At 38.6% G+C, this 12172-nt stretch overlaps 1 protein-coding gene across 4 annotated transcripts in view; it reads right to left on the reverse strand.

Moving 5' to 3' along the window:
• CMC1 (C-X9-C motif containing 1) overlaps positions 1-12172 on the reverse strand; it is a 77553-nt gene that overhangs the window by 33066 nt on the left and 32315 nt on the right. For 3 of the 4 annotated variants that reach the window (XM_060162499.1, XM_060162500.1, XM_060162501.1), the window contains one exon: positions 7198-7338. The exons of the other annotated variant lie outside the window; for it this stretch is intronic. In XM_060162499.1, the coding sequence (XP_060018482.1) occupies positions 7198-7338 (141 nt within the window). The remainder of the gene's footprint in view (positions 1-7197; positions 7339-12172) is intronic. 4 annotated transcript variants of the gene reach the window in all.

Raw genomic sequence — 12172 nt, forward strand, 5'->3', positions numbered from 1 at the left:
TATACACTCCCACTCTCTTTGTCCCAGCTTACCCTTCCCCTTCCCCGTAACCTCAAGTCCACTCTCTAGTAGGTCTGTGTCTTTATTCCCGCCTTGCCCGTGGGTTCTTCATGACCTTTTGTTTTTAGATTCCATATATATGTGTTTAGCACATGGTATGTGTTTTTCTCTTTCTGACTTACTTCACTCTGTATGACAGACTCTAGGTCCATCCACCTCACTACAAATAACTCAGTTTCATTTCTTTTTATGGCTAAGTAACATTCCATTGTATATATGTGCCACATCTTCTGTATCCATTCATCTGTCGCCAGGACACTTAGGTTGCTTCCATGTCCTGGCTATTGTAAATAGAGCTGCAATGAACACTGTGGTACATGACTCTTTTTGAATTATGTTTTGCTCATGGTATATGCCCAGTAGTGGGATTCCTGGGTCATATGGTAGTTCTACTTTTAGTTTTTTAAGGAACCTCCATACTGTTCTCCATAGTGGCTGTATCAATTTACATTCCCACCAACAGTGCAAAAGGGTTCCCTTATTTCCACACCCTCTCCAGCATTTATTGTTTCTAGATTTTTTGATGATGCCCATACTAACAGGTGTGAGGTGATATTGCATTGTAGTTTTGATTTGCATTTCTCTAATGATTAATGACGTTCAGCATTGTTTCATGTGTTTGTTGGTAATCTGTATATATTCTTTGGAGAAATATCTATTTAAATCTTCTGCCCATTTTTGTATTGCGTTGTTTGTTTTTTTGCTATTGAGCTGCATGAGCTGCTTGTAAATTTTGGAGATTAATCCTCTGTCACTTGCTTCATTTGCAAATATTTTCTCACATTCTGAGGGTTGTCTTTTCGTCTTGTTTACGATTGCCTTTGCTGTGCAAAAGCTTTGAAGTTTCATTAGGTTCCATTTGTTTATTTCTGTTTTTATTTCCATTTCTCTAGGAGCTGGGTCAAAAATAGAGTGTTCTGCCTATGTTTTCGTCTAAGAGTTTGATAGTGTCTGGCCTCACATTTAGGTCTTTAATCCATTTTGAGTTTATTTTTGTATATGGTGTTAGGGACTGTTCTATTTCCATTCTTTTACATGTAGCTGTCCAGTTTTCCCAGCACCACTTATTGAAGAGGCTGTCTTTTCTCCATTGTATATTCTTGCCTCCTTTATCAAAGACAAGGTGACCATATGTGTGTGGGTTTATCTCTGAGCTTTCTATCCTGTTCTATTTATCTATATTTCTGTTTTTGTGCCGGTACCATACAGTCTTGACTACTGTAGCTTTGTAGTCTAGTCTGAAGGCAGGGAGCCTGATTCCTCCAGCTCCACTTTTCTTTCGCAAGATGGCTTTGGCTTTCAGGGTCTTTTGTGTTTCCATACAAATTGTGAAATTTTTTGTTCTAGTTCTGTGAAAAATGCCAGTGGTAGTTTGACAGGGATTGTATTGAATCTGTAGATTGCTTTGGGTAGTACAGTCATTTTCACAATGTTGATTCTTCCAATCCAAGAACATGGTATATCTCTCCATCTATTTGTATCATCTTTCATTTCTTTCATCAGTGTCTTATAATTTTCTGCATACAGGTCTTTTGTCTCCTTAGGTAGGTTTATTCCTAGGTATTTTATTCTTTTTGTTGCAATGGTAAATGGGAGTGTTTTCTTAATTTCACTTTCAGACTTTTCATCATTAGTGTAGAGGAACGCCAGAGATTTCTCTGCGTTAATTTTGTATCCTGCTACTTTACCAAATTCATTGATTAGCTTTAGTAGTTTTCTGGTAGCATCTTTAGGATTCTCTATGTATACTATCATATCACCTGCAAACAGTGACAGCTTTACTTCTTTTCCGATTTGGATTCCTTTTATTTCTTTTTCTTCTCTGATTGCTGTGGCTAAAACTTCCAAAACTATGTTGAATAAGAGTGGTGAGAGTGGGCAACCTTGTCTTGTTCCTGATCTTAGTGGAAATGGTTTCAGTTTTTCACCACTGAGGATGATGTTGGCTGTGGGTTTGGCATATATGGCCTTCATTAGGTTGAGGTAAGTCCCCTCTATGCCTACTTTCTGGAGAGCTTTTATCATAAATGGGTGCTGAATTTTTTCGAAAGCTTTCTCTGCATCTATTGAGATGATCATATGGTTTTTCTCCTTCAATTTGTTAGTATGGTGTATCACATAGATTGATTTGTGTATATTGAAGAATCCTTGCATTCCTGGGATAAACCCCACCTGATCATATTGTATGATCCTTTTAATGTGCTGTTGGATTCTGTTTGCTAGTATTTTGTTGAGGATTTTTGCATCTATGTTCATCAGTGATATTGGCATGTAGTTTTCTTTTTTTGTGACATCTTTGTCTGGTTTTAGTATCAGGGTGATGGTGGCCTCGAAGAATGAGTTTCGGAGTATTCCTCCCTCTGTGATACTTTGGAAGAGTTTGAGAAGGATAGGTGTTAGCTCTTCTCTAAGTGTTTGATAGAATTCACCTGTGAAGCCCTCTGGTCCTGGGCTTTTGTTTGTTGGAAGATTTTTAATCACAGTTTCCATTTCAGTGCTTGTGATTGGTCTGTTCATATTTTCTATTTCTTCCTGGTTCAGACTTGGAAGGTTGTTCTTTTCTAAGAATTTGTCCATTTCGTCCAGGTTGTCCATTTTATTAGCATAGAGTTGCTTGTAGTAATCTGTCATGATTGGTCTGTTCATATTTTCTATTTCTTCCTGATTCAGTCTTGGAAGGTTGTGCTTTTCTAAGAATTTGTCCATTTCTTCCAGGTTGTCCATTTTATTGGCATAGAGTTGCTTGTAGTAATCTCTCATGATCCTTTGTATTTCTGCAGTGTCAGTTGTTACTTCTCATTTTTCATTTCTAATTCTATTGATTTGAGTCTTCTCCCTTTTTTTCTTGATGAGTCTGGCTAATGGTTTATCAATTTTGTTTATCTTCTCAAACAACCAGTTTTTAGTTTTACTGATCCTTGCTGTCGTTTCCTTCATTTCTTTTTCATTTATTTCTGATCTGATCTTTATGATTTCTTCTGCTAACTTTGGGGTTTTTTTCTTCTTTCTCTAATTGCTTTAGGTGTAAGGTTAGGTTGTTTATTTGAGACATTTCTTGTTTGTTAAGGTAGGATTGTATTGCTATAAACTTCCCTCTTAGAACTGCTTTTGTTGCATCCCATAGGTTTTGGGTCATTGTGTATTCATTGTCATTTGTGTTTAGGTATTTTTTGATTTCCTCTTTTATTTTTTCAGTAATCTCTTGGTTATTAAGTAGTGTACTGTTTAGCATCCATGTGTTTGTATTTTTAACAGATTTTTTCCTGTAATTGTTATCTAGTCTCATAGCATTGTGGTCAGAAAAGATCCTTGATATGATTTCAATCTTCTTAAATTTACCGAGGCTTAATCTGTGACCCAATATATGATCTACCCTGGAGAATGTTCCATGAGCACTTGAGAATAAAGTGTATTCTGTTGTTTTTGGATGGTGTGTCCTATAAATATCAATTAAGTCCATCTTGTTTAATGTATCATGTAAAGCTTGTGTTTCCTTATTTATCTTCATTTTGGATAATCTGTCCATTGGTGAAAGTGGGGTGTTAAAGTCCCCTACTATTATTGTGTTACTGTCGATTGTGCTTTTATTGCTATTAGAATCTGCCTTATGTACTGAGGTGCTCCTATGCTGGGTGCATAAATATTTACAACTGTTTTATTTTCTTCTTGGATTGATCCCTAGATCATTATGTAGTGTCCTTCTTTGTCTCTTGTAATAGTCTTTGTTTTAAAGTATATTTTGTCTGAAATGAGAATTGCTACTCCAGCTTTCTTTTGATTTCATTTGCACAGAATATCTTTTTCCATCCCCTCACTTTCAGTCTGTACATGTTCCTGGGTCTGAAATTGGTCTCTTGAAGACACCATACATATGGGTCTTGTCTTTCTATCCGTTCAGCCAGTCTATGTCTTTTGGTTGGAGCATGTAATCCATTTACATTTAAGCTAATTATTGATATGTATGTTCTTATTATCATTTTCTTAATTGTTTTGGGTTTGTTACATTAGGTCTTTACCTTCTCTTTTGTTTCCTGCCTAGAGAAGCTCCTTTAGCATTTGTTGTAATACAAGCTGGTTTGGTTGTGCTGAATTTTCTCAGCTTTTGCTTGTCTGTAAAGGTTTTAATTTCTCCATCAAATCTGAATGAGATCCTTGCTTGGTAGAGTTATCCTGGTTGCAGGTTTTTCTACTTCATCACTTTAAATATGTCCTGCCCGTCCCTCCTGGCTTGCAGAGTTTCTGCTGAAAGATCAGCTGTTAACTTTATGGGGATTCCCTTGCATGTTATTTGTTGTTTTTCCCTTGCTGCTTTTAATATTTTTTCATTGTATTTAATTTTTGGTAGTTTGATTAATACGTGTCTTGGCGTGTTTCTCCTTGGATTTATCCTATATGGGACTCTCTGTACTTCCTGGACTTGACTATTTCCTTTCCCATATTAGGGAAGTTTTCAACTATAATCTCTTCAAATATTTCCTCAGTCCCTTTCTTTTTCTCTTCTTCTTCTGGGACCCCTATAATTCGAATGTTGGTGCATTGAATATTGTCCCAGAGGTCTCTGAGACTGTCCTCAATTCTTTTCATTCTTTTTTCTTTATTCTGCTCTGCAGTAGTTATTTCCACTATTTTACCTTCCAGGTCACTTATCCGTTCTTCTGCCTCAGCTATTCTGCTATGCATTCCTTCTAGAGAATTTTTGATTTCAGTTATTGTGCTGTTCATGAATGTTTGTTTTCTCTTTAGTTCTTCTAGGTCCTTATTAAAACGTTTCTTGTATTTTTTCCATTCTATTTCCAAGATATTGGATCATCTTTACTATCATTATTCTGAATTCTTTTTCAGGTAGACTGCCTATTTCCTCTTCATTTGTTAGGTCTGGTGGGTTTTTTCCTTGCTCCTTCATCTGCTGTATGTTTCTCTGTCTTCTCATTTTGCTTAACTTACTGTGTTTGGGGTCTCGTTTTCACAGGCTGCAGGTTCGTAGTTCCCGTTGTTTTTTGTGTCTGCCCCCAGTGGGTAAAGTTGGTTCAGTGGGTTGTGTAGGCTTCCTGGTGTAGGGGACTAGTGTCTGTGTTCTGGTGGATGAGGCTGGATCTTGTCTCTCTGGTGGGCTGGTCCACATCTGGTGGTGATTTTTGGGGTGTCTGTGACCTTATTATGATTTTAGGCAGACTCTCTGCTAATGGGTGGGGTTATGTTCCTGTCTTGCTAGTTGTTTGGCATACGGTGTCCAGCAGTATAGCTTGCTGGTCATTGAGTGGAGCTGAGTTTTGGCGTTGGGATGGAGATCTCTGGGAGATTTTCGCCACTTGATATTACGTGGAGCTGGTAGGTCTCTGGGGGACCAATGTTCTGAACTTGGCTCTCCCACCTCAGAGGCACAGCCCTGGCGCCTAGCTGGAGCACCAAGAGCCTTTCATCCACACGGCAAAGGAGAGAAAGGAAGGAAGGGAGGGAGGGAGGAAGGGAAAGAAAGAAAGAAACAAACAAACAAAACAAACAAACAAAGGAGGGAGAAAGAAAGAAAGAAAGGAAGGAAGGAAGAACGGAAGGAAGAAACAAAGAAACAAAGAAAGAAAGAAAAAGAGAGGAAGGAAGGAAGGAAGAAAGAAAAGAAAGGAAGGAAGAAAGGAAGGAAGGAAGAAAGGAAGAAAGGAAGGAAGGAAGAAAGAAACGAAGAAAGAAAGAAAGAAAAGAAAGAGAAAGAAAGGAAGGAAAGAGAAAGAAAGAGAAAAGAAACAAAGAAAGGAAGAAAAAGAAAGAAAGAAAAGAGGTAAAATAAAATAAGTTATTAAAATAAAACACAAAATAATTATTTAAAAAAATTTTTTAAGTAATTAATAAAAAACAAAGTAAGAAAGAACAACCAAACTAAAAAACAAATCCACCAATGGTAACAAGCGCTGAAAAGTATACTGAAAAAAAAAAAAGGACAGACAGAACACTAGAACAAATGGTTAAAGCAAAGTTATACAGACAAAATCATACACAGAAGCATACGCATACACATTCACAAAAACAGAAAAAGGGGGAAAAAAATATATATATATACACACACACATATATCATTGCTCCCAAAGTCCACCTCCTCAATTTGGGATGATTTGTTGTCTATTCAGGTATTCCACAGATGCTGGGTACATCAAGTTGACTGTGGAGATTTAATCCGCTGCTCCTGAGGCTGCTGGGAGAAATTTCCCTTCCTCTTCTTTGTTCGCACAGCTCCTGGGATTCAGCTTTGGATTTGGCCCTGCCTCTGCACTTAGGTCACCTGAGGGCGTCTGTTCTTTGCTCACAGGACGGGGTGAAAGGAGCAGCTGCTTCGGGGGCTCTGGCTCACTCAGGCTGTGGGGAGGGAGGGTACAGAGTGCGGGGCGAGCCTGCGGCAGCAGAGGTCACCATGACATTGCACCAGCCTGAGGCGTGCCGTGTGTTCTCCCAGGGAAGTTGTCCCTGGATCACAGGACCCTGGCTGTGGCAAGCTGCACAGGCTCCTGGGAGGGGAGGTGTGGATAGTGACCTGTGCTCGCACACAGGCTTCTTGGTGGCTGCAGCAGCAGCCTTAGCGTCTCATGCCCGTCCCTGGGGTCCACGTTGATAGCCGCGGCTCACGCCAGTGTCTGGAGCTCCTTTAAGCAGTGCTCTTAATCTCCTCTCCTCGCGCACCAGGAAACAAAGAGGCAAGAAGAAGTCTCTCGCCTCTTTGGCAGTCCCAGACCTTTACCCGGACTCCCTTCCGGCTACCTGTGGCGCACTAGCCCCCTTCAGGCTGTGTTCACACAGCCAACTCCAGTCCTCTCCCTGGGATCTGACCAAAGCGAGAGCCTCAGCTCCCAGCCCCCACCCGTCCCAGCAGGTGAGCAGACAAGCCTCTCGGGCTGCTGAGTGCTGGTCGGCACTGATCCTCTGTGCAGGAATCTCTCTGCTTTGCCCTTTGCCCCCCTGTTGCTGAGCTCTCCTCCGTGGCTCCCAAGTTTCCCCACCACCACCCTGTCTCCACCAGTGAAGGGGCTTCGTAGTGTGCAGAAACTTTCCTCCTTCACAGCTCCCTCCCACTGGCGCAGGTCCCGTCCCTATTCTTTTGTCTGTTTTTTCTTTTTTCTTTTGCCCTACCCAGGTACGTGGGGAGTTTCTTGCCTTTTGGGAGGTCTGAGGTCTTCTGCCAGCGTTCAGCAGGTGTTCTGTAGGAGGTGTTCCACGTGTAGATGTATTTCTGATGTAACTGTGGGGAGGAAGGTGATCTCCACGTCTTACTCTTCCGCCATCTTGAAGCTCCTCCTGTAGACGTTTTTGAGTGTAAATGTGTCGTCACACAAGGCCTGCCTTCCAGCAGGGCATCACTGGGGGCTCCTCACCTGCTGTGCTCAGGGCCAGGACCACCACAGTGGGGAGGGCAGAGGACAGGCACAGGTTGGTTAAGGACCACATCTCCAAGTCACAATAAGTGTCTTAACTGAAGTTGTAAACTAATTACTCACATGATATCCTATGAATTCAGGGATCTGAGACAACCACAAATCAAATCTCTGCTCACGTAGATTAGAATCTAGATTTGCAATTTGACAAACCAAAGACTATGCTGATGAAACACAGAGGAGGGACCATTACGTAGGGTGAAGTTTGTGTGCCATGAGGTTAGCGACTTTCTTAACAGGAAAGAGGGAAAGGGGGTAGCCATGTAATTTACAGGATAAAAGGGGATAGGGGTTGAAGACTGCAAAAGTATACTTGGGTTTATCACTTCCTAAGATGAGTTTGCTAAGAATCTTTGGCACTCTGGAAAAGAATTTGAATGCTGGCCTACATAATTTGGGGCTCGGCCTCCATGATGGAAGTAAGGGAAATAAAGATTCAGGAAATAGAAAACATACACACAAAAACTAAGAATAGCTACAACAACAGAACAACCAAAACATATATAGTTAATACGAAAAAGAGTACCCCAGGCAGTGAAGTAGGTAATTTTAGTATATTCAAAATGACCTGAGAATGGAGTAAAACCCATATGGCTAATTACTATACGCTGCTTTAAGGGACAAGTCTGTGCCTTTGGCTAATCCCTGTTTCTCAACCTTGGCTGCACATTGAAATCACCTTGGGAGCTTAAAAAAAAAAAAAAATACTAACACCTTTCTGTGAAGAGAGAAACCTGTGCATTGGTATTTTAAAAAAGATTCCCAGATAATTCTGATGTACAGCAGGGGTTGAGGACCACTGATCTGGCCTATGTGACAGATGAAGATCAAATGCACTTCAATCAGCAGGGCAGAGCAGAGGCTCCACTGTAAGAATGTGATGAGTTGAATTTCATCATCTAAATAGATCTGACCAGGGAAGATATGGAAGGAAAAGATAACACAGAAGAACTCGCATGAAGCCTTTATCACTGAGGCACTGGACAAATAGGCCCACTCTGAAAATCACAGGGTACTAACAGAGAGTTCCTTAATACATTCAACAATATGGTCTGTTGAGGCCAAAATAAGAGAAAAACAAACAGTTCAAATTTTTCACAGTAGTATATCCAAAGGTATGGATATTTGTTACATTTGATATTTTAAATCACCAATATACCCAACACTCAGAAACAACTTCTGTTAACATTTCTTCATAGCTCTCTCTCTCCATACTATTAAGTCATAATTTTGGTTTAAACATTTATTTCGTAACTATCCCCCTACCATACTTAAACTCCATAAGGATGCAGACTGACTTGGTTTCAGTCATGCTTATGTACACAGAACAGTGCTAGGTACACAGTAAGTGCCCATGAGAATTTATGGAATTAGTTAATTTTGGTAAGCTCTTCTGTGTTTTTTAAAAACTTAATTTAATTAAACTAGGGATCAGGAAATTTTTTCAGTAAAGAGGTATATGGTGAATATTTTAGGCTTTGTGAGCTATGTTGTCTCTGCTGCAACTACTCACATCTACTATAGCAGCATGAGAGCAGCCACAGGCAACACCTAGGTAAATGGCCATGGCTGTGCTCCAATAAAAGAGAGACAAGCAGAGGGAAGGATTTGACCACTGAAGACCAACAACCCTGGGTGAAAATGATACATTATGCTAGTCTCTCATATCAGTAATGCATCATTATTATCACAAATTTGTGTATATCATCATTTCTAGTACCATAATTTTTAAAACCAGATTCTGTTGACATCTAAGTTTTTGACAATATTTTATATTATATACAATGCTATGTCACATCTCTGATAATTTCCTTATGACACATTCCTACCAATAGAGTTGCTAGGTGAAGCAATAGCCACATTTATGAATTTTTGTTAATTATTTAAAATACTCACAAACCCCTTTCCTGACATCATGCTCATCTATATTCCAAGCCAGCAGTGTAAATACCTGCTTCTCCAAAGCCTCATCAACATTATACATCATATACGTTTTCTTACCCACAAATACTTTATTATGCACATGATTAGAGTTCTATATTTACTTTTTCTTATTAGATGACATTTATATACAGTGAAATAAACAAATCTTAAATAAGCACTCAACAAAAGCATACACCTGTGCAACACAAATCAAAATACAGAACATTAAAATCATTCCAGAAAGTTCCTTTAAAGTCCCTTTCCAATCACTACCTGTCCCACTAGCACCCCAACAGTGCCACCATCGTTTGGATTAGTGCAGCCTATTCTAGAGCACCATGTAAATGTTGCCTGTTCTAAAATATAATATTTTTTATAAGTATGTACTCTATTTCTTTCATATTTACATTCCACCCAGAGAGACAGTTTTGAGATTCATCTCTGCTATTAACACTATAACACTAGTTTATTCCATTTTACTGCTGACTAGTATCCACTGCATGAGTATACCACAGTCTATCCCTTCTCCTTTGGAAAGATACCTAGGTTATTTTTAATTTTTGGCTATTTGAATAAGCTACTGTAAGTATTAATTGTACAGAAATGAAACATCAGTTTCATTTCTTCTGGGTAGAGTTGCCAGGTCAGCAGGCAAGTGTATGTTTAGTGAATGCTATCAGTGTTTTCATGGTAGCCATTCTGGTAGGTATGCAATTCCAATTACATAAAGGTTACTATCTTTATGATATTTTCCTACAGGTCCCTGCAATTCTGTTCATTTTCAATCTTTTTTTCTCTGTTCTTTAGATTGACTATTTCTATTGATCTATCTCTAGATTCATGACTCCTTCTGCCATTTTTATTCTAAAGATTTTACACCAGATATTGTATATTTTCAGTTCTAGAAGTTTGATTTGGGTCTTTTTTATTGTTTCAGATTCTCTTAAGATTTCTTGTCTTTGTATTCATTGCAATCATATTTTCCTTTACATTCTTAAACAATTACAATGTCTGAGATAAAATCCTTGCCTGCTAATTTCAACATCTTAGTAATCTTGAAGTTAGCCTCTGATAATTTTATTTTAAGAATGGGTCATATTTTCCTGTTTCTGTGTACACTGAATAATTTGGCATTGATCATGAATATTGTGAATGATATCATGTAAAAAGTCTGGATTCTGTTGTTTCTCAAGAATTTTTTTTCCTTTTTCCCTTAGGCAGTCAATTTTCTTTGCTGAACTCAAATGCAGAAGCATGTCTCCCTGGCAATGTATAGTGGATAGCAGCTCAAATTTTGGTTCAGTTCTTTTAGCCTTAACTAAGCTACCTGTCGTGTGCCACATACATGGACTGAGCCAGGGTTTATGCACAGAATTTGATGCTCCTCTTCTCTGGCTTGATCCTTGTTGGGATTTATGCTCTTCCCCTTCCCTCCATGTATAAATACAAACTTGCCAGGGCCTGCAGTTACACCAAACCCTGTGCTTGGTTCTTCAAACCATCAAGACCAACATGTTTTTGTTTTTGTTTTGGTCAGAGTCTCAGCCACCCTACAGGGCAGAGAGTCACCCAGTCCCACTCCCTTCCTTCAATGTTTGACTCTCCTCTGATTTCCATCTGCTTTTGCTTACCCTCCAATGCCTTCAGGTAGTTGTCTTTAATATATTTTTTTCTACAGAAGGATGTGTGTGATAAGAGCTAGTAGGCCAGGTCAGAAGCAGAAAGTCTCCATTATGAATTTTTAAATCATATGAAGTTTACAGGTTACATATAGTAATACTGGGTGTGGTTTGCAATTAACCCACTGAAAGTGAGAGCATGTTTAATAATATACTTAATAATATGTAATTTATCAGGAAGAAACTTTGTGTCCTTTGCTCATTTTTTAAACTGGATATTCACTGATTCCTTACAGATAGTAAATATTTATATACTAAGGATATCAAATCTTTGTCACATATGTTAGAAATATTTTCCTAGTTTGTGATCTTTCTTTCTATTATGTTTATAGAATATAACATACAGAAAAATTTACTTTTTCTATATTTATAGTTTTGTTGTATAAAATATAACATGATTCTTATATGTTCATTATGAAGAACAATCTATAAAAATAAAAAAAATCACCCATAATCCACACTCTTCCTCCCATATCCCTTTAAAAAAAAAAAAGTAATGTTTTCATTTTGGAGAATATGAAAAAAAACTACACGTAGGAAAACAAATAACCTATGATCCACCTTTTTCCTTCCCACATTTCCAAGTATTAATTTTTTTTTTTTTTTTTTGCGGTACGCGGGCCTCTCACTGTTGTGGTTTCTCCCATCACAGAGCACAGGCTCCAGACGCGCAGGCTCAGCGGCCATGGCTCACGGGCCCAGCCGCTCCACAGCATGTGGGATCTTCCTGGATCAGGGCACGATCCCGTGTCCTCTGCATCGGCAGGAGGACTCTCAACCACTGCGCCACCAGGGAAGCCCCTTATTATTAAATTTTGAATGTATTTTTTTTCTATATGAATCTATCATTTTGTTATAATTAGTATAATACTAGGTATACAATTTTATATCATGCTTTTTTAAACTCAGCATTATGAACGTGTTCAGATTTGTTAATGATCCTTCATAAAATCAACTAGTAATTACCACATAATATTTTGAGTGTATTTTTCATATGATTAACAAGGTTAATAAAAATCAAGAAGACTTTCAATTTCACTAAAAACTAAACATCAAAAAGTACTGTTTTTTTTTTAATTGGGGTATAGTTGTTTC

This window comes from Lagenorhynchus albirostris, chromosome 10, assembly GCF_949774975.1.
Source record: "Lagenorhynchus albirostris chromosome 10, mLagAlb1.1, whole genome shotgun sequence".
In the NCBI taxonomy this organism is placed as follows: Eukaryota; Metazoa; Chordata; class Mammalia; order Artiodactyla; family Delphinidae; genus Lagenorhynchus; species Lagenorhynchus albirostris.